The sequence below is a fragment of the Pleurodeles waltl genome, chromosome 8, assembly GCF_031143425.1.
Source record: "Pleurodeles waltl isolate 20211129_DDA chromosome 8, aPleWal1.hap1.20221129, whole genome shotgun sequence".
Lineage (NCBI taxonomy): Eukaryota > Metazoa > Chordata > Amphibia > Caudata > Salamandridae > Pleurodeles > Pleurodeles waltl.
In genome coordinates this window covers 1,740,828-1,760,186 of record NC_090447.1, presented here as the reverse complement: position 1 = coordinate 1,760,186, position 19,359 = coordinate 1,740,828, and the positions used below count along the sequence as shown (strand labels likewise).

Sequence of the window (19,359 nt, the reverse complement as noted above, 5' to 3'; positions counted from 1 at the left end):
CAGACAGAGTAAGAGGATTATGTGAGACTGCTGTAGTCCAGAATTTGGCATCCCTGGTGACCAGCCACATGTCTATGCATCACCAGGTGTTGTGGGTGGTATTAATGCACGTACTCTCCCGAACATCCCAATGGCTTCTTCACCACGAGTCAATGGGAGAGGATGCTCCGCTATAATGGAGTGAAGAACTCTCGCCGCTGTCAGGTGGGGCAGATGCTTATCGTTCCCTCTATCAAAACTGGGGTCAAGTATATTGTTGAAATCACCTGCACAGTAAAGTACCCGGCCCAAGCAACATGGCCAGCCGCCAAGCCTCAGTGAAGTAATTGGGAGGGTCCACATTGGTGCCGTAAATAGAAATCAGCCTGAATGGGCAGTCATAAAGTCCACCTGCCAGTATCACATACCTGCCAGCCGAGTCATAAATTACCACCGGGTCCGCCACGGCAGGTCCCTGCGGATGAGGATAGCCACCCCCTGTGCATAGCAAGAATAATGGGCTGCATGAACTTTGCCCTCCATCTCGCTTGCAGGCGAGACCCAGTCTGATCAGTAAAGTGAGTCTCTTGTAGCAAACAAATGTCTAACACATGCCGGTGATGAGAAGCTGATACCTGGCACATTTTTTCATGCATCATTAAGGCCACAGATATTCCATGTCATACATTTCAATGATTTAGAAGTGCATCCCATCACATTATCATGAGGGACTCAAATACATAGATCATACTGTGGCCCGGTGCGCCAAGGGATAGCTCAATGGCGCCGATTAAGGTCAGAGTGGGTTCAGGAAACCTAGGGTCAAAAACAAGAAGTAACGAGCCACAAACACCCCACACACCCACGCTGACTCCAAAATCGGGCCTGGCCTACTAAACCCCCATAAAGGACAGCCCATAGAATCTCCTGATTAATGGGAGTAGTCACACCACATCGAACTAAACCTGGTGCGATGAAGAGGCCACAAAATCATGCACCCAGAAGGAGACTGGTGGTTAGGGAGAGCAGTCAACAGTGTGCGTTTCAACCAGGTGGTGGTGAACAATCGTCAAAGACTGGGAGTCAATCACCTGTGTAAGTAGCCGAGCCAGCAATCAAATGTAGTCATTGTCGCTCGGATGCCCTCTCCATCAGCCTACCGAGCCGCTAGCTCGGCCGTGGGTCTCTTTGAGATCGATTTCACAAATTTTGCAGCCTTCTTATGGTCTGTAAAGAAATGCTACTTGCCCCCAACCTGCACTCTCATCTGTGCTGGGTAGATAGTGAATATGACGCGTCTGCTTGGAGCAGAGACCGTCTCACAGCCAAGAACTCCTTGTGCGCAGCCTGAACCTCCTTTGTATAATCTAAAAAAAAATGGTGAGATGCTATTCAGGCACCGCTCCCATGCCAAGTGCAGCAAAGCATCAAAGTCTCAATAGTTAAATAGCCTGGCTATCTTAGGGCGAGGTGGAGCCCCTTGGGGCGGCCTTGAACCAAGAGAACAATGGACACGCTCAACTACCATAATTGAGGACGGACCCTCTGGGAAGAGCGTCTTAAGAAATCCTCTACAAAGTCTTCCATTCGTCCCATTGCCCTGGTCTCTGGGACACCAAGATATTTTCCACGAGCACGCCTCCAGGTCTTCATTTATGTTTCTGATTACCTCCAAAACCTTTTCCATCTGGAGAAGGAACTCAGACGAGAAGTGCTGCCCATCATCCAGGTCTGATGTACGGCACTCCAGTTGGTTGAGTCACTGATCCTGATCATCTACCCTATCCGTTCTATTGGTGAGCAGATCCAACTTTGAGTCTATGCCTGCCAGACTTTGCTTCAACTCAAGGAACATAGGGCCACATGTACAAATATCAGGTTTTGCAACTCGCAAATTGTGAGTCGCAAAACCTGATGTACAACAGTGTCAATTACACTATTTGCGTTTTCCAATGGGGTCGCAAATTACCTACCTCATAAATATTCATGAGTTAGGTTGCAATTTGCGACCCCAATTGAAGTGGCCACCCTCACAGGGATGATGGCCTGCTGGGGACAGCAAACCACCATGTCTGTGACTGCTTTTAAATAAAGCAGGTTTTTTTAAATGCATCCCGTTTTCCTTAAGGGAAAATGGGATGCATTTAAAAACAAAAAATAAAAAGTTTTCTTTTCATTTTTTTCAGAGCAGGCAGTGGTCCATAGGACCACTGCCTGTTCTGAAAAAATATTTTCCCTTCCATGCACCAAGGGGAAGGGGTCCCATGGGGACCCCTTCCCGTTTACGAATGGTTTAGCTCCAATTTGAAATTGGTGCTAAAAGTGATTATTTTGTGACCACATTCAAGGTCATAAAACAATCATACATTGCACTGCGACTACCAATTAGGAAGGGAACGCCCCTTCCTAATTGCGACTCACAAACCCTTTTTGCGATTCGGTAAATAGATTACTGAATCACAAAATTGGGTCTGATTTTTTCTTGTTGCAAACGGTGCGACAAGAAGAAGGTCTTGTACATCTGGCCTATAGTCTTTAAAGACATTGTTTCAGACAGCCAGGGCCCACAGTCAGAGCGAGCCAAGGAAGGGTCACAGACACCTCCTTCCCACCAGGTTCGCCAGCAGGGGCACATAGCCACTCCAGTTCCCAGGGAAGGGGCAAGCAGCTACTGCCAGGACAACGGGAGCATAGCTGCCACCAGTACAGGAGTCCAGCAAATCCAGTCCGGTAGTCCCTGCCGCAGCTACGATACAGGCTCTAGTCAGGGCAAGCTAAGAGACGACCAAGCGCGCTGAGCATGGACTAAGTTGAGGCACCATGTGCAGTGGCTGGCGCAGTCCTTGTCACCTGAGTGCAGGCACTATCATAACTCTCGCAGTGAGCTACACCAATCACTAGCAAGCCACTTCTGCACCCAACCTACAGGCCAGAGATAATAATCAGCTCACTTAAGTCCGTGGGCACGGCTCTAGCCCAACAGAGCTATCAGCAGGGCTGCTTGCAACAGAAGAGCTCAGCCGTGCACCTCCATGTACAGGCTACGACCACTGGCCTTGCAGCGGGCCGGGCCCAGCCAGCGCAAGCCCGGTCACAGCTCTGCCCACGGCCAAGGATCAGCCCCCTCAACCACTGCCACGGGCCCTCCAATCAACCGGCGAAGTCCTCCTCCAGGTCACCCTGATGGGGAAACCCCCTCCAAGCTCCACCTGCCAGGCCGCAGCCACAGTCCTGCAGTGATCAGCACACTGTGCTGATTGGGGCCGCCCCCCTCACCCCTGTGGGACCGGGGATCTGTCCACTGCATCAGCTCCGCGGGCCCTTTCTTGCCAGACGGAGCCCGCCCACAGGCCTAACTCCAGGGAAAAGGGGTCGGGGTCCACACAGCACAAAGCATGGGATTGTAGGCTGCGCCATTTGAGTCAGCAGCGTCTCAGCAAGGTCCAAGGTTCCGCAGCCCCGTACTACCACAGGGGCCATGGCCTACAGTACACCAGTCTACAGGCAATGTAGGCAATAATCGCCACCCGTTAACAAGGAACAATGAGTACAAGAGATGTAGGATCAATTCTCCCCATCCGGTAGAGCCTCACAGAGATGAGGCCATCTTGCCGTCGGGCCAAGCCCCATCAGGTAGAACTTTATACACCTTTTACATCTGACGAAGGAAGAGCCCTGTCTGCTGGCGTTGTAGGATTAAGGAAGAATGTCTTTAGGACAAGGAGTTCATTGATATGAAAGTCCGAGGGAACTTTAGGTATGAATCGTGGGTTTGTGCGTAGAACTATTCTATCTTCTTTAATTTGTCAGAAGGGTTCCTGAATTGTCAGTGCTTGAATCTCACTGACACGTCTGCCTGATGTGAGAGGTACCAGAAGAACTACCTTCCATGAAAGAAATTTTAAAGTAGCTCTGTGGATTGGCTCAAATGTCTGTTTCATGAGCTGCACAAGGACTATGTTAAGATGCCATGGTGGGGTAAGAGGAGTGAAAGGTGGGAAGACCCTGAATAAGCCCTTTAGAAATTGCTTGATGAGTCTGGAGGACCAGAAAGAGGGTGAATTATATTAGCATCTAAAAGACTAGATGGCCGATAGATGAACCCTGAATTTGGCATGAGCTGGGCCCGAGCGTGCCAGCTGCCACAGGTATGGCAATATTTGCTCAGGTGAAGAAGATATAGGATGTATCTGTTGTTGTCGACACCATAGACAAAATCTGTACCACTTACATGAGTAAGTTTTGTCAGTGCTGGCTGCTCTGGCCCTGGAGGTGGTGTAGGAGGCTCTGAAGAGGATTTTTTTAAACCCGGTCAGCACTTATAGTATGCTCTATTTTCTCCTTAGATGAGTGAGTGCTGCGGTCTTTGTAAGACCCTGCAGAGGACCTTACCTGAGGAGATCTTGCTCTCTCTTTTGTGATCTTCTGGAAAAGGAAGAGGAGTCCTCACTACCAGAATCAGATAGTGGCTGTTTTCTAGATTTATGTTTTTGCAGCCAAATTAACAGCCTGCCTTCTCTGTCCTTCAGAGTAATGGTGGAAAAGGTATGACATACCTTACGGTCCCTCGCCAAATGATCTGGGTAGGGGCAGTAGATACAATTCTGGTGTGGGCCCTCAGAATGTAATCTCTTTTTACCACAAGCTTTACAGGGTCTGAATGAACGTCTTCTTTTACTTGTCAGACATGATAACAGTCTTCTGAGAATGTATAAATGGAAGGACTGAAGCCAAAACCTTTAGAACACAGAAGAAGTGAAGCAAAGTCTTCTAGAATATCCCAAAACCAGAGAAAAGCTGAGCAGTGCTCAGTTGAGACTCCCTAGCATGACGTGCAGTAGAAAATCTGAGGGAGTGGGGCTTCTCTTAAGAGTGTTCTAAAAGATGGTGTTGCCTGATTGGTGGACTCTCAGCTTTAGTCCTTTTTTCAAAATGACTCTGATAGAATACTAAACTGGTCCGCCTAGGTACTTTAAGGTTTAGGCCTATTTTAACACTACTATCTCGGCAATGGGGAATGATTCAAACATGTGAATCTATGAAAGTTCCAATACTGGAGTAACTATAATTATGCTGATTGTTTGGATCTCCATCCACGTGCTGAGGAAGGTGCCCTCATATGTGCCTATCATGTAGAGCTGTGTTAACTATTTTTGGGAGTCCACACAGTCTGTTAAATATAAGTACCAGAGATCCCATATGGGACATTGAGAGGATAAAAAGCAATAATGTAAAATATACTGAATTAAATCTATTGTAGTCTTTGGGTCTGGGTTGGGAGCACCTGGCCTCAATGAGCAATGTTGTGTCTCTTGCTTATCAAATACATAATTGGACTCTGGTCAATCATTGGCTTATTTACATTAACCTCCTTCAGTCACTGGCTTGGGACATTGTCACGCACATCTTAAATCAACTACATGGGGTATTTAACTCTCATAGTGATTCTATTGGCTGTCTGGTGCGATAGCCTGCCTCTGTGGAGTACTTCCATAGCAATGCATGAGGAATTATTTTACATCCATGCTTCATAGTACATTCAATCATCACACGTTTGGTCAAATTCAGTTCTAAATCTCTTGCATGCAGTTAAACAGAAAGCAATCTTCTTTTTTACTTCGGCTGGCATGTGTGATAGATTTTGTCATGACTGAAGTGTGAGCCTGATCCTAACACCACCACAGCTGTGCCCACATAGAATTTCACACCACCACAGGGTATCACAGGACTCACAACTTTGACCCGTTGTCAGGCAACAAGCCATCAACAGCATCCTACTTGCTGATGATGGATTACTGAAAAAGAAAGCAGCAGAAGTGAATAATAGGGCTCTTAAAGACCTGTTGCTATCTGGTTGTACTCATGACTGACAGACTAGGCGTGCCATGGGTGAGCCAAGGGCAGGAGCTTCTATCCCCAGCTAAGACTTATTGACTACCAAGTGCACCTTCATGTTCATTGTCATAGACAAAGAGGACCAGTCTCTCAGAACAGACAATTTGAAATACAATTCAGTAGAAACAAGATTTGTCTCAAGACATTTGTACCAGGATTCAAACATGCCTGTGTTTCACACCTAATTACATTAATTGAAAAACACATATCTGTCAACTAATCACATAAGTTGAGGTGGAAATTTAGAGCTCAGGGCAGTAAGCATAACCTCCGGCCACAGTAAAAGAAGTATTTTCTCAGAGGAAGCCAGAGAGCCAGCTTAGTTTTTGCAATTCATCGTAAAGACAACATAAGAAGTGCAAGTGGTTGGAGTTCTGGAAACCTGTTGAACTGTTGCAGGAAGTTTAGAGTATGGAAATGTCAAAGTCAGACGTGGTTGACTTCATCATAGAAATTCACAGTAGTGGCCCAGATTAAGAGACAGCCCAGGATAGTACTGGGGGTGATCCAGAGGACTTTTGATGATTTGAACCGGTAGCTGGGAAGTTACCACTTTGTCCTAAAATCTTCACTTGGAATAGGAGAATTTGAGTCAGAGCATAACCGGGTGCCAAAGAGATGCTGTCTTTAGTATAAGTTATTAAAGCATGTTATGCAATTCACTGTGACAACTATAATTAAAGCTTAAGAAGTAATCATTATATAATAATAATAAACTCAGCATTGCCATCATATGGACACTCATGATGTGAATTCACCAAAATGCTAACATAGAGCAGAAATTACATCATAAACTCCTCAACACCTTGTAATACCACAGATATCACGTGGTTGATCCACTGTTCCATCCTTAGTTCAAAAACAGACCTGTGCTTGCTGCAGAGTGCAAACTGCAGAAAGTGCATATTTCTTATAGGGACATGTTAGCTCCTTGTTCTTGCCTTCATGACCCCAGAGACCAAGGGAGATCAAAGCACACACCAGGAGTAGCAGCTGCCTAACTGCCATTCATGTGGATAATGATGGAGTTGATGAGAGGACCACAGAAGCCTTGTATGAATAATAGGAGGCTTCTTGTACGCAATGTACATAACTTAGAAATATGCTTCTCAGTCCTGTAGGATGCCTCGAAAGATGTAACCGCATGGTTGATACGGAAATCTCAGAGGCTCATTGCTTCACGCATGACCTTCTAACGCCTCACTCATCAATGAAGTGCACATATTTTAGCCTTACTTACGTAGTGTCCAGGGAGCCTACCTTGCTGAGAGGTGAAGTGTTTCACCATGTGCCTGGCCTCCTCCTGGATCCTCTGTTCAAGAGTCTTCTTCCCAGTTCCCAGGTTGCGTAGCACCATCACGCAAAAGCGCCTCTGCTGCTTCCACGTATTCCCATTGGAGAAACTGACACCTGTTGTGATAACATGCCCATTATTTACTGTTTAGGGATATCTGGCCCAGATAACCCTTGTTTATTTGATGCCAGTTTATAAGATTTCATGACAATGTCACTCCTTCCTCACATTGGATTTCACACCTATAGTTGAGACTTCCTCCTTTCACATAACCAGATGTATACACTTAAACATATCTTTCTTTTGATAATTTACCCTTACCTTCTGTAGATCTTCTGAACCCTCCTAGTATCGAAGACTGCATACCTCCCTAGGACATCAGTCATTCAGAGGAAAACTGTTTAGGACTGTTAGTAGAAGGTATTACTACTAGCAATAGTAGGCATTCCTGAACTGAAACTAGTGTCAGATGGTGTGATAATACTTATGTGGCGGATAGATAATGGGCACTGGTCTGAAAGTGTAAACCTAATCTCATGCCTTGACTTGACTGTCAGATCAGCTCAAGTATCTCTAATATTCGGCTCTGGTAAACCCTTTTGTGTTACTAAACCCTGCTAATATACAAGATGATAATTCACTATGAGCACCCAAGAAACTAGAAGAAGAGCAAGGGAACCAACAAAACACAGCTTTCTGATGATTATGGGTTTTCGCTATACCAGCTGGGCATCTTCTGGATTCCTGTAAGAACACAAATAGCAGTACCAATGTCCTTATTGATTCATGGTTTTGCAGAAGGCATCTCCAGGAGGAACTGTGGAAAATAGGAAATGACGAGGTACAGAAAGCACAAATACCACACAGTTTAACATTCTAATGAACTAACACTTGCAAATGTAACCAATTAGGGAAAAACACAGGTGAGGACTACTAACCGATAAAAAGCCAGCAACAAATTGATATTGCTAGGCAGTGATCCCAAGTCATTCTTCCAACTATGTTTCCTGTAGGTTATCTGTTCTCTGTATTGGATCGTTCATAGATTCACATGCTTGAATTATAATGTCGCCAGACTGGAAACCACCAGTAACAATTTTAGCGTAGCAGTATGGGCCTTACACTCAATAAAAATGATCTTTCCAATACACTCTAGTAACCCATCCACATCATTATAGATGATCCCAAATGCAGCCAATCAGAGACTAGCACCCTATGATGTTCTCTTGCCAGAGGTTTCCAACTGTCAGATTTTCTACAGCATATCACAGTCAGGAACCCTCTGGAGAAGCTCTTATTCAAAGAAGAATTTTCTAGGCATTTTTCAGTTCATGATTTCTTCATGAACCGGGAGTTGGACCACCTGCTGCCCTAAGTCGTTGTTGCTGATGGTGTTTGGCCAGCGGATTTGAGTGTTGATGAAGGTTTGGACTTTGTTGGTGGTGGTCACTATTGTCCACAACCAATAGAAGCGAGAATGCTACCAACTTCCTTATTATTTCTTCTTCTGAGATGTCCCTCACACCCAACTGTGAAAAAAACGCTCTTAGGTTTTATTTAAAGACCCCTCACCCACCAACCTAGTTAGTGGCTTGTTTCATCATTGGGGTCCCACCCGAGACACTTAGCATGTAAGGGGTGTGCTTCAATGCCTGATTACAGCTGAGCGGATCTTTTTCTATCTCCAATGAGATAAGAAGTGAATCTAAAATTGTCTTAAGGTTACCCACTGGTATGGTATGTTTTAATATTGGCAACTGTGGACAAGGATTAAAAGCATTGCTGAATGTGTGGTGAGAACCCAATGAACACTCACATCCTTAATGTGGGTCAACATGTTTCAGCCATAATGTTTAAGCTGCCCAAGGGTCAGTATGGCTTTCTTCAGGACCAGAATTACGTTCTCACTAAGGCATGTGATAATATCACAGTGTGTCACTTATGGTTTAGTCTGTGTTTTACTTCGTTTGAGTTTTTATAGCTTGTTAGGTCCGTACACCATGGATGCTCGGGGGGGGTAAGTCCTGTTGTTAAGGGTAACTGTCTGTACCAGTACCTACATTACAGCCTTCTGAGCTATTGTCCTCCAAGTTTCTGCTCCACACAAAAGGACTGGTTTTACATTGGTGTTAATAAGCCTGATCTTGGTTTACAGCTTTTGGTCCTTGGAGCTTTGAATCTCCTTTATCTGAATGAAGGCATCCCTTGCTTTGCCAATTCTTGACTTGAAATCAGCATTGTTTCCACCCTGTTTGTTTATGACACTGCCCAGGTAGGTGAAGGCCTCAACCTCTTCCAGTGCATCGCCTGCAAGAGTGACTGCAGTTTGTGCTGGCCATATTCCTGAGTATGTTTGACTTAATGTCAATGCACTATCAGATTACCTTAACTGAGGGTGCTAAGGAGAGGTCTGTATTCTTCACCCCAGAGGGCACCACTGTTGCCTCCTTGAAAAAACTGACTATCTAAAAGGAGCCCAAAAGGTGATCTGGACCAACCTGTAGTCTTAACCAGTAGTAAGTTACTTCCCAGTGAACTAAGATGGAGTGCCATTGAAAGGGAATGAGTGGTTTGGGCACTGAAGAGTAAAGACCAGACCTGTTTGGGACTCCCTTCTGGGTTGAGACAGACCACAGACCCCTCAGATGATTATACAGATGATATGCAGATGAGGGGTGAGAATCCCAGACTGTTGAGGTGGTTCATCTCCCTACAGGACTTGAACTCCATGGTGGAACACTGCCCTGGGTCTGGTCATGTCAGTGCTGGGAGTCTTTCCAACTTAGTGATGAAAACTCCCATGAGGGTGGGTAGTTCTCCTTACTTTCAGCTGGGGGGGTACACATTAGATTGGCCATCCTTGGTGTGGTAGTGCCCCAAACCTTTTGCTTTCACCTCTCCGGTTCAATGACATTTGTTTTGTTGGCTTTAGGACTCTGTGCACTTTATCACTGCTAACTAGTGCCAAAGTGCTTCTGCTCTCTCCTTCAAACATGGTAAATTGTTTTTTTGTTTTTGAAATCTTCTTTTATTTTACTCAATACATCTCATAATGAAAACAATGACTCCGGCATCACAGCATACATGTGCAACCCTTAAAACAGAAGAACAGTCCTGCAGTCTATCCCAACCTTGACGTCTCTTCCAGGCTTTTGGGATTGCCTCTCTGCACAGCCTCAACAATTCTGTCTTATTGTCCATATGAAAACCATATGCTCATTGAACGGGTCTCAGTTATCGAGTAAATGACGGGTCTGGTGCTGAATCCCTACACCGTCCCAACCTCCTGATCTCTCCATGGACCCTAGATTTTAATTAATATTTGGGGGCAAGCACGTGCCTTTTAGAAAAATCAGCCTAAACCATGACTCCTTAACAACGAGGTGCGTTCTCCACAAAAGCGGAACCACGCTTTCATGAACGACTCTGTTTTTCTCTGCCTTAACCACGCATGTCCTGACCAATGAACACGCGTGGTTAAGGTAGAGGAAAACAGACTCAGGATCAGTAGAAGACGCGGTCTGGTAAGTGGGGCTGGGGGAGGGTTGGGGTAGTTTTAGGGGTGAGGTAGTTTTAGTTTTTAAGGGTGGGGGCGGGGGTCGGGTAGTTTTAGTTTTTTAGGCGTTGGGGTAATTTTTGTTTTTAGGGGTGGGGATCGGGTAGTTTAAGTTTTAGGGGCGGGGTTGGGGGTGGGGGTAGTTTTGTTTTAGGTTTTAGGGGTGGGTGGGGGTGTTGGGGTAATCTTAGTTTTTAGGGGTGGGGATGGGGGTTCAGGGTAGTTTTAGGTTTTAGGGCGGGGGTGGGCGGTCACTGTAGTTTTAGGGGCGGGTTTGGAGTAATTTTAGTTTTTAAGGACAGGGTGGGGGGTCGGGGTAGTTTAACTTTTAGGGCCGGGGGGTCGCAGTAGTTTTAGGGGCAGGGGTAGGGGGGTGGTCTAATTTTAGTTTTCAGGGTCGGGGTAGTTTTAGGTTTTATGGGCGGGGTAGGGGTCCAGGTAGTTTAAGTTTTAGGGGCGGGGTGGGCGGTCGGGGTAGTTTTAGGTGTGGGGTGGGGGGTCGTGGTAGTTTTAGGGGTGGGTGGGGGTCAGGGTCATTTTAGGTTTTAGGTGGGGGTGGGGGGGTCAGGGTAGTTTAAGTTTTAGGGGCGGGGTGGGGGTCAGGGTAGTTTTAGTTTTTAGGGCCAGGGGTGGGGGGGTAGGGATAGGATTGTTTTAGTGGCGGGTTTGGGGGTCAGGAGGGGTTGCATGCTGGAACCATGCATGCCGTTCCACGCATGCCTTTACCAGGCATGCCTTTACAATGAAAAAGTGTTGTTAAGGAATTTGTGGTAAAGGCATTAGTAGTAACAACACAGTTGTTGTTCCGACCGCGTTGCTCAGGCATGCGTGGTTCCAGCATCCGTTGTTCCGTCATATATTCTGAACCCAAAGTTCTGTCCTTTCACTAAGACCTGGTCCTATCATCAAAAACCTGGCAAGGAAATTCAGTCTCAATCTTGGTTGTTAAAGCTGCAAAATGCAGGCTGATAAAGAACATTACATTTTTGAATTTTTGAACTGTAGTTGGAGCCAATAACTGCAATGACCATTTTATGTATGGGTTTTTACTATGTACAATGCCTTATTTTCAGAGTAGGTGAGCAATAAGTAAACTTCATTAGCCACTGCATTTCCCAAACATGTGCCACATTGTATCACAGGGACTTCTTTGAAAGCAACACACCTTGGTAGCTTTCCTTCTAGATTGCACAGAGGGGAACAAGCTACTGCAGTTTATGTGTGTTTGAATTGGATAGAGGCTTATGCCACTCATAAGGGGCTTCAAAGCACTAATTTTGTAAGTGTCCTTCTTCCCCAGCGATTGGTTCTTCATTTGTATGCCAAAAATACATATGTTCTTGATTGTTCTGCTCATTTCCTTTTTAACCTATCAATTTATCTCTTTTAGGTGTTCTTCTTTAATATTCTGTTAACTTCTGGGCAGTATTCTGTCATAGTTTTACTTGAAAAATCGTTCTACAAAATATCATATCCAGATTATAGACTATCAAGCTACTGTGAAGTAAAAAAAATATGTAAAAAATATTAGCTAAGTATAGATATCTATCACTCTTACCAATACTCATATTCCGTAAATTTGTACTTACCTATTTATACATACAGGCGCAATATTGCAGTAATCATTATTCTGATTAGAGTTACATAATACTTGGCACCACTCTATAGTTCTCCAGTATTGGATCTTTCATAGATTCACATGCTTGAATCATCCCTGTCGTCGAGGTGGAAGTTCCACGGTAACCTTAAATATATATAGCAGTAAGTGTACTACACTAGGCCTCAATGGTATAGACAGGCACTGCTATAGCCTATCTATGTTCTTTTTGAAAAAAAAACCAAATCTGAACTACAATCAATCAGGCGACAGCACCCTCTAGAACACTCCCCACAGAGGCTGATTCCCTTAGATTTTCTAATGCACGTTGTGTGAAGGGAGTCTCTCTGAGCTCTGCTCAGCTTCTGTTCTCTACAGCTACACTGACAGGAGAATTTCAGTCCGATATATCGTTTTTTCCATTGGACAAGATGTCCCAATAGTCTAAACAAGCATTTGCAATGCAACAAGTCTCGTGTTTGCTCATGTTAGAGCTGATAGCATTATTAACTCCTAACCCGACTTTTCACCTATCGGGCAAAAATGCATTTATATAAGCAACCCGAAAAAGTGCAATTAACTATGTAAAGCGCTCGACTTCTGCCAAGCGAGATCGCGCTCATAAATTAGAGAAAAAGAAGTCCACAAGCCCGATGGAAAACAGCGAGCCTCGCATGTTTTCTGTACTTGGTTGCTGCGCTCGAGGAGGGCTAGCCACCGGAAAAGGCATGACATATGCGTGCCTTCGACTAAGGAAAGCAAGCAGATTTTATTAGGCAACCTACGAACCAATAAAAAACACTGACATGAAGTTGACAGGTCTCCGAGCCCTTTTCTGAACACTAAAGAGTCTCGCTGCGATACGCATGCGCGAGCGCATGCAACGCAGGCTTGACCCTGAAAAGGACTCTTCAGGATTTGTGACACTTGTGGGAAGAAAAGGCTTCCTATTGATGACCCACACAACAAGTGTATATACTGTCTACATCCGGATCATAAGGTGAGAGATTGCAAAATATGTCGCACCTTTACTCATAAGGCTCTTAAGGACAGAGAAGGGAGACTTTTATTATAGCTGCAGAGGCAAAAAGCAATGGAATGCCCTTCTGATGAGAGTGAGGCCTCGTCACAGGTCTCTCAATCTCTTAAAAGGCCTACAAATAAGGGTAAACTTTCTTCAGAGCCACCTAAGAAAGTGCCTCATCAAAAGACACTCATTCAAAAGCCTGAAAAAAGGTTCACTCAGAGCCTACAACTCCATCAGTGAAGAAAGCACCCACAAAAATTGCTTCACTGTCTTTACCGTTGCCTACAAAACTAAAGAAATTCCCACTAGAGTCTGACAAAAAATCCTTGTCGCCGAAAAAAGTGTTGATGACATAGGCATCGACGACCGCATCTACGATAACGACGATGACAATCACGCTGATGTTTACCACTGTGGTGTCTCCTATGATTGTCACATCAACTGCTAGAATATATAAAAGACACCATCAATGACTACTCAACCGATGACAAAACACGCATTGATGAGGTAATCGTTGACGAGGGACATACCAACGAGAAGCACAATACCAAAGAGTCTGTTGACGAGGCACCCATCAACGACGAACCCGTCGACGATGGACCCGTCGACGAGGGACCCATCGACAAGAGACCAGTTGACGAGAGACACAGTGACTAAAGATTCGTCGACGAGTGTCAAGAACCCACTGAGATGCAATGTCCTGACTTTTCTGAGCATAAAAGAAAGACTAAGTATGCGAAGGTCAAGAAGTATCCACAATGGAGGAGGCAATGTCCTTCTTGGAAAATTGTGCTTCGAGTCTTACTACAGGGATTACAAGGGAAAAACTGTGAGAGAGATCTAAGATGGCCAACGGAATGTGCAGACGCTAGACACTTGGTCTAGTGTTCGCATCTTCAGGAACCAAGACAATTGTCGACGGGCACACGCAAATTCTGTGCTGCGCACTTCAACTGTTTCCTGACGAGAATAGGGTAGTGTTTTGAGAGTGCACGTATTCCTTGAAGAGAAATTCAAGTCAGAACATAAAAATTTGGGAATCGCAAGTGGAGAATTCAAGTAAGCCAAAATAATTTCGATTGTTTGGAAGTCAAAAGATAAATTAGCAATTAGAGAGTGAAGGAGAATAATTAACATCTACTAGAGAGTTTGGAGATCGGTGTCTCCTTCCAGGACATTAACTTTTAAGAGGCTCAGAGAGTAGCGTTTGTTCCTCAGCAGAAGTGCAGTAATTCAGAGACTCAGAGAAAAGTGTTTTGCTTCAGCTCAGGGTGGATATTCAGAGAATCAGAGAATAGAGACTTTCCTTATCACTGTGGAAATATTCAAAGACTCAGGAAGTAGTCATAGCGTTATGTAAATGCTCAGAGAAACAGAGAATTACAATTTAAGTCAGAAGAGATTGCAAATGAGAAAAGACTGTAATTAAACTCTTATGAGTAACACAACCAAGAGATGGAGCAACATCGATAATTACATACGATCACACAGGTGTACATGTCAGCAATCCCTATTAGGGAGTGAGTCATAAGAATCTAATCATATTCAAACTACTATCTATAAAAGCAACACTAGAAACTGCTGAGCTTCTATACTATCAATTATTATGAGTGAAGCTCAGCAATTAAGAGAGAGGCAATTCCTCAGCTAAATCTCTGGTAAAGGTTTCTTGGTTTAAATAAGTAAATATAGTGATTATTTAGTTGGATGTAGGTTGGAATAGAAAGTTGTTTGCCCCAAGTAATTAATGTAATCTTTTTAGTTCCTGCTCCAATGGACACTTGAGAAGGGCCAGACAGGTCAAGCCAAAGAAGAACCCTACATCTGAGGCAGTCCCTCTTTTCCCCTCCCCCCCCCTGCGGGTGCTCGAAACGGAGGAATAGATCCGTTGCGGGTAGTCCAGGTGGGGACTGAGGACTAATCATCTGCTCCTGAGGGAATCAAACTAGGTAATCGTAAAAGACTTGATAACGAGCGACCCGTCGACGATGGACCCGTCAATGACAAACACTGGGAAACCCACATTTTTGCTACTATCATCGATAACTGTGAGGAAAAAATCCTCTACAAGTTTACCTATGCATACCACGCCAAGTAAGGTGTTACTGTACCCTCCTCAACACCTCTTAGACGATGAGGATGATGTATACTCTCAGGAGGAAGAAATGTTTGGGGTAGCCAACAGTCCATTACAGCTCAACGTCTAATGTCAAGATCTAGATGATGATGATGATCACTACCAGGACAACTATTGTTCAGCAAGACGAGTCTTCAAAACATGTTGGGCGATTACCATAAAAGGTTTCCACCCTCAGTACCAGCAACACCGGTACCGCAACCTTATGAACTAGAAGCAGAACCACAGACTCCTGTCCCTATTCATCCGGGAACGCCACTCAGACCAGATTTGGATATGCCTTTTGAACACCCACCTCAGGATGACCCTCAGACCACAGACGAAGAAAGGGAAGAAGGAGAAGTACCAGATGCTACACCTAGTGAGTGGGATGAATAACTAATGCCTACTCCATCACCACCTTTCGCAGGACCCCTAGACTCTCCTCCTGAAGATATAGGTGGGCTCCATAACCTGATGGAGAGAGCAGCTAAACACTTCGAGTTACCCATCCTATCTAGGGAGACAGACTGTTTCCTCTACGAGTTTAAAGAGCCCTCAAAGAAGTCAGTGAGAGCCATACCTATTGTGAATTTTATGTGGCAAGCAGGCCTAAAGCTGATAAAGAATCCAGCTACAATACCTTTTCAAATACCACGCTTATAGAGAAAGTATAAAGCCCCAGAAGACTCTCCAACTTGCTAAATAGGACAACCTAAGCCGGATTCCGTGGTCTCTCAGGTGGCACAACGCCGCTCAAAGAATCCCTCCGCGCCAATATCCTCCCTGCCAGAGAGAGAAGGACGTTGTCTAGATAATATTGGTAAAAAGTTCTCTGTTGCAGCAATAACAGTCAAAGCGGCAAATTCTTTAGCCATTCTAGGGAGATACGATAGACAAATGTGGTCAGATATATCCACATACATCGACCACCTACCTGAGGACGCTAAACTGGAGGCAAAGAAGGTACTACAAGAGGGGGAACAGATTGCAGCCGAAATAATTGATTTTGTTATTGACATCTCCCTGATGGCATGCAGGCAGCTGGCAGGGGCAGCAGTGTTGCGCAGGCAGGTTTGGCTGAAATCGACCTCCTTTAGACTGAAGGTACAGAGAAAGATACTCGATATGGCATATGATGGGGAATGCCTCTTCGGCAAACATGTGGATGAAGCTTTGTGATCTATCAAGGCAGACACAGACACAGCTAGATCTCTGGGCAGATTGCAGTACAAAAGACAGCCCTTTCGAGGGGCTAGAGACAGAGGATGGGTCAGGAACTTGAAGTGGTATCACAAAGCAGTAGTTCACTGTAGTGTTATTCTGAATTATAGAATTTCATAATAGGGTGATACACAATCTATCTAGAATGAAACATATTAATTCCAAGTTTTCAAAGTAAATGCAGTTGCTTTGAAAACTGAACATTGTTCATTTGAATAGGGTTCATTTTGGTTGAATTATGCATTCCCCTATTAGGAAATTCAGGATACGGGTCATGGTATCAGCACACAAAAAAGTAAATCATGCTGTATATGGGGGTCAATGTGCGCCCACCCTCACTCCCAGACCTTGGAAGAGCGGTCCTGAAATGCCCCTCCTGGTGAAAATAAAAAAAAAGATCAAAATCAGTCTCCGGCTCTTCAGATCCTATTTTAGGGATTTGTGAATCTCTGACATCTAAGTTGATTGCCAGGACCCACAGATCTCAGCTGTCACTCTAGGTGCCGGGGATCCACAAATCCCTAAAAAAAATATTTGTGGGTCCAGGGAAAGGTTCATTCCCAGGTTCTATGAACCCAGGTCAAGATTCACTGACTCATTCACTACCTAACGAGGTTTTGCAGATATGGATTTAGAACCATAATCCCTTGAAAGGCACCACATGGATTGGTGAAGCTTGTCCTGGTTTCGCTGTACAAAGTTATGGCTCTTGCCCTGATTACTGGCACCAAAAAAGGATCTGCAAATCAAAATCTTTGATCAAAGGACAAGCTGTTCTTTCCAAGCTCTGTTTAGTGAGGTTGGGTGCAGGGGTTTAGGCACGGGGCCTTTCTGCAGTCCTGGCCATGTGGCCAAGTCACGTGTGTACAGTAGGATCCAGCTGCATCCAATGCGACGAGTCATGTGCAGCGGAGGTGGATCCCGTGGAATGGTGGGTGCGTGGCCTGACCACAAGCCAGGTCCAACCTGCAGCCTCCAGAGCACACAGCATGAGCCTGGGCACAGCCAGGGTTTGTAATTAAGTGCAATTAACTGAAAAATACGGTCTGAATTCGAGATATAGTTCTAGGTCAAATGCAAAAAGAAATCACAGAAATTTGGCAGTTATGGTTTGCGATGCCACACCCTTCCGCTGAATGTGACATCAATAGCGACAGTGACATAAAAAATGACATGATTCAAAACACAAGAAACATTGTGGTACTTGCATAAATACACAAAGAAATGAAGCATGGCAGAATAGAGAGGAAAGAATTGGATACAAAAGGAAAAATCACAAAATTCAAAGAAAACAGGAAACGAGGTCAAATGAAAAATACAAGCCATACACTAAGACTTCGGGTAAAAAAAAACTAACTTAAAACAAAACCGAAAAGCATTGGTAATGCAACTAATGTCACTTGTGATGTCATCATTGATGGTAGAATGTAGGTTTGCACCGCAGAGCGCAAATGGGGGGTTTCTGTGGTTTGCCACGTTTGAGCCAGAACCATAACTCATTTTCTAAATGTATTTCTGACAGTGTTTGTAGCATGATATTTCTATACTGTATATTCTGACATAACCAATGCATTGGGTGCGCCCAGAAAATAACAAAATATCTCTGCCAACATTTAGAACGTTCAATTAGGAAAGGAACCCAAGAGATTTCTTAATTCCAACAACTTAATGTAGGAAAGTACCCTCTTTTTGCCATGGTTACCCCCTTTTTCTGCCTGATGTCAGTGTGTTTGACTGTGTTCACTGGGATCCTGCTAACCAGGACCCCAGTGATTATGCTTTCTCTTCTAACCTTTGTTGTTGCATACTGGTAACCCATTATTTCACTTAAAATCGGCACACTGGTGCCCCCTTATAAGTCCCTAGTATATGGTACCTATATACCCAGGGCTTTGGGGTTCCAGGGGATCCCTATGGGCTGTAGCATTTCTTTTGCCACCCATAGGGAGCCCACGCAAAGGCTCCTGCAGGACTGACATTGCAGCCTGCGGGAAAAGATGTATGCACCATTTCAATGCCATTTACACTGCACCAGGTCACTTATAAGTCACCCCCATAGCAGGCCCTCTAGCCATGAGGGCAGGGTGCAGAGTACCTGTGTGTGAGGGCACCCCTGCATCCATTTTACGCGTGTACTGGGCATCGGTCACTACCTATGTCCAGCTACATAATGGTAACTCTGAACATAGGCATGTTTGGTATCAAACATATCGGAATCATACCCCAATGCTTTCACAAGCATTGGTTGTATGATTCCATGCACTCTGGGGGCTCCTTAGAGGACCCCCAGTATTGCCATTCCAGCCTTCTGAGGTTTTCCAGGCAGCCCCAGCTACTGCCACCTCACAGACAGATTTCTGCCCTCCTGTTGTTTGAGCAGCTCAAGCCCAGGAAGGCAGAACAAAGGAATTCCTTTGGGAAAGGGTTGTAACACCCTCTCCCTTTGGAAACAGGTGTTACAAGCTTGGGAGGGGTAGCCTTCTTGCATGATCCAGTCTACACCGGTTCAGGGACCCCAGTCCCTGCTCTGACGTGAAACTGGACAAGAGAAAGGGGAGTGACCACTCCCCTGTCCATCACCACCCCAGGGGTGGTGCTCAGAGCTCCTCCAGAGGGTCCCTGGGTTTTGCCATCTTGGATTCCAAGTTGGCAGGGAACTCTGGGAGCATCT

At 45.0% G+C, this 19,359-nt stretch overlaps 1 protein-coding gene across 2 annotated transcripts in view; it reads right to left on the bottom strand.

Moving 5' to 3' along the window:
* The window catches only part of LOC138249651 (cytochrome P450 2J4-like), a 174,832-nt gene that overhangs the window by 128,876 nt on the left and 26,597 nt on the right, over nucleotides 1-19,359 (bottom strand). For both annotated transcript variants that reach the window (XM_069203605.1, XM_069203606.1), the window contains exon 3: nucleotides 7,135-7,284. In XM_069203605.1, the coding sequence (XP_069059706.1) occupies nucleotides 7,135-7,284 (150 nt within the window). The remainder of the gene's footprint in view (nucleotides 1-7,134; nucleotides 7,285-19,359) is intronic.